The sequence below is a fragment of the Opisthorchis viverrini genome (genome assembly GCF_000715545.1).
Source record: "Opisthorchis viverrini unplaced genomic scaffold opera_v5_50, whole genome shotgun sequence".
Lineage (NCBI taxonomy): Eukaryota > Metazoa > Platyhelminthes > Trematoda > Opisthorchiida > Opisthorchiidae > Opisthorchis > Opisthorchis viverrini.
In genome coordinates this window covers 471686-474951 of record NW_008751706.1, presented here as the reverse complement: position 1 = coordinate 474951, position 3266 = coordinate 471686, and the positions used below count along the sequence as shown (strand labels likewise).

The window sequence follows — 3266 nt, the reverse complement described above, 5'->3', positions numbered from 1 at the left end:
TCGCCGAAGCTTAGACAGGGGAAGTCGAGAGCCAGAGGTCGGGTTCGAACCTCGCACCTTCCGGTCAGTAAATTCGCGCTCTAACCCCTTGAGCCACCTGGACCCGGTGAAAAACCCATTTCGACCAATTGCGCAGCAGCACAATTGTTGTCACACTGTGAACATCGTTAAAAAGTACCCGCAGACGCGTGCTGTGTATAAACTGGATATAGTATAGGTCAACCCACACTCGCGTGTACTTGCTCATTCCCTCACCACTGTGATCTTTTTCCGATTATACCTGAGTTTTTGGAAGTTCTGTAGGCACTCTGACGAGACCTTTTCTTTCGTCCTTGTTCAAAAACTTTCTATCTGGGATCGCCTCGCAAAAGGCATAACTTCGGTACGCGCGACTACTCTCCTCACCAAGTGCCTATGATCTCTTGCCAGTCGACAATCAAACTCTATTTCGCCAAGTGCCTATGATGTCTTGCCAGTCGACAATCAAACTCTATTTCGGAACTATGCGTGCGGCAGAGTCGATCATCAATTCGCAGCAGTGCATACAGTCTGCATTCCTCAACCTGACTCGCTTGTTTGTTCACTCAGCTGGTGGCGAATTCTCAATTGCTAACACAGCTTACGGAAACGATACCAATCTCGTAGAAGGTAGCCGTGGAACGAACCACATTTCTCGACTCTGATAAGACATTGGAGCCCCCTGGGGAGGGGATGAATTCTAGCCCCTGTCTTTAGACAGTGTCCTCAGGAGAAAACCACACTGAGGATGACTGATCTGGGGGTTCTGATTTCACGGTAGAAGAAAACGGAGTCCCTTACTCTGTTCTTGTGAAACTAAACTGGCATTGCTGCTCTTCCGTCTTTCGCTTGTAATGATTGCTCCCTCCCCATACTGTATAAGTGAATCTTCCTTCAAGAATAGTTGACTGCTGGCTGCATGGATACAATCGAAAATTGTTTGAAAAGCATAAAAGGGAACTGCTTTGAAAAGACCACAGCTAACAGGGAATTCGATTGGACTTGCCCTCGGAGTTTGACCTTGACCCCAGATCCAAAGATCAATATCCAGTCAGGTAGTCGTAAAAGATTACTTCGATACTGCAAACCTTGGACAGGATATATGTGCTTCCATAGTGACCTTTGCTCGCACGAATGTCGATCGATATGAGTACTGTTTAGTTGTTCAGTTCATAGGTTAGACGTGAGATCTATGCAAGCTAACAAAAATTACCTCGTCACGGTCGCTCCACTGGACTTCTGCGCACTTACTGCTGAATCTCTCTAGCGGTGTTCTGATCTGAAGACTGGTGGTAACTACTTTATTAAAGCAGCTCTAAAAAGTTTACGAGCAAGGTTCAACCGGGATATCATTCCGCTGTTGAAGTCAATCCACGCTGAAACGCTGAGACAACTGTACGACTGTTTTGTCCTCGCTGAAAATCATTAGCAGTCGAACACTGTACCATTCAACCACAATTGGATGATCAGCAATGCGAACGACCTAATATAAGACCTAATAAACTACTCACGAGGTTGCTGAAAACTCTTCGACAACTCACGGCCGGTTTCGTCTTTCTTCAGGCTCATCAGGTAGGCGCCATTCCCTAGTTTCCCTCAACTTATGTTCTACTTGAACCCAAGTTGCACGAAATTAGCGAAATACACTCATTTGCTTAACAATTTAGTCTTGACGGGTTACTCACCTGGGGGGCGAGATGGCCGAAGTGGTTAGAGCGCGGATTTACTAACCTGAAGGTCCGCGGTTCGAATCCGACCTTCGCCACTCGACTTCCCCTGTCTAGGCTTGGGCAACCTGGCAGTATCCCAGCCCTCGTGCTCCCTTCGGGTGGCATGGCAGCTAGGCACCGGAAGGGTGCTACAGCTGAACGCTTTATCTATAGCGCTTACTCACCTGAAACCCAGCTGAATCTCTCGCTTCTGATGTCTCCAAGCGACCAAATGTGCTGCACCGCCTCATGTTTCACTTGGTGCGATATTCGAGATGTCGCTTCATAAATGGGAGCTTCGGCATGGTTCCAGGCGAGTCTCTCAGCGAAATGGGTGTACTTTCAACCTAAGACCGTTTAAGGTGCTTAGTGAAGTCGGCATTCTGGAGAGCATGCTGATTACTGGTCACCTTTTGTTCCAACAAAGTGCTCTCTCTCTCCTAGCGCCGGTTCTTGCGTAGAATTCCGGGAGCACTACTGTCCGAATGTGAGATTTGTCATTACTGAGCTTTTGATTGACCTTGTTCGCATTTGTAAACAAAATTTTGTCCAACAAAGGTATCGAAGATTAGACCAAATTTCTTCAAAAATTACTGTTTTTAAGAATCGAACGAGACCGTCTTAGAGGATATTGGTGCGAAGAACTCTGCCCATAGGTTAGAGGTTGGAGCATATATGTCGTCTAAAAACTTTGAATGAGAGTACCAGCCGTCCTTTCCGGTGGAACTTCAGAACCCCACTTCACTTGTCATGTTGTTTTCATTCCCACGAAAACAAATGCATTCACAGATGTGTCAAGCTGATTTTGTTCTTCTGTCTTGAGTTACGCAACTTTTTTTACGGTTGCTATGCCTCACTTAGAGTCTTGACTCCCGTTCACTTCCGATGTCCTCTTCGCCTTCCTTATCTCAACGAGTCCATCGATGGGCATTCTATGCTACTCCTCTCCCCTCCGGTATGCCGTGTAGTATTGCTCTACTGTTTCACATCCTGCCCATCAGAAATTTCAAAAGATCCGCCGACAGGCTGCCTCCTTTGCGAACCTTTTTATCCATTTCACCGTGTGTTTGGTTGGATGACCAAGTAAACAGATTATGAGTTCTCCGGTTGGTGGCGCCTGACTTCGCGTGGGAAAAACATTCATTGCCTATGAAGTAGTCCCGGTACTTTTAAACTTAAGAGGAGAGCTCAGGAACCACTCGGGTTAGGCGTCGTTCCACACCGATACACCGTCTGCGTGATTGGCGATGTGTAGCGAGATTTCTCATGTAGGCAAAAGTTGATCAATCAGCTGGCTTGCCGTCTACCTTCTTTGCTGTTTTCCATTATAAATATACATATATACTTCAGGTATTTTTCACCTCCCTTTTGTCGGGCAAAGTCCACGCGGTGCCTTGGTGGTTTCGGGCTCCCTCTGGTCAAACTTTTTGATTAATATATGTTTATCCCCCTTTGCACCCTCAGCTGGCAGCTGAAAACGAAATGTTGGTCAATCGCCTAAAGGAATCTCAAGGCAATCAGCAGCGATTGGCTAACGAG

At 46.7% G+C, this 3266-nt stretch overlaps 1 protein-coding gene across 1 annotated transcript in view; it reads left to right on the top strand.

Moving 5' to 3' along the window:
* T265_13264 (hypothetical protein) overlaps nt 1-3266 on the top strand; it is a gene marked incomplete at both ends in the record, with an annotated part of 54860 nt that overhangs the window by 37537 nt on the left and 14057 nt on the right. The window contains one exon of the mRNA XM_009168013.1: nt 3192-3240. Within this exon, the coding sequence (XP_009166277.1) occupies nt 3192-3240 (49 nt within the window). The remainder of the gene's footprint in view (nt 1-3191; nt 3241-3266) is intronic.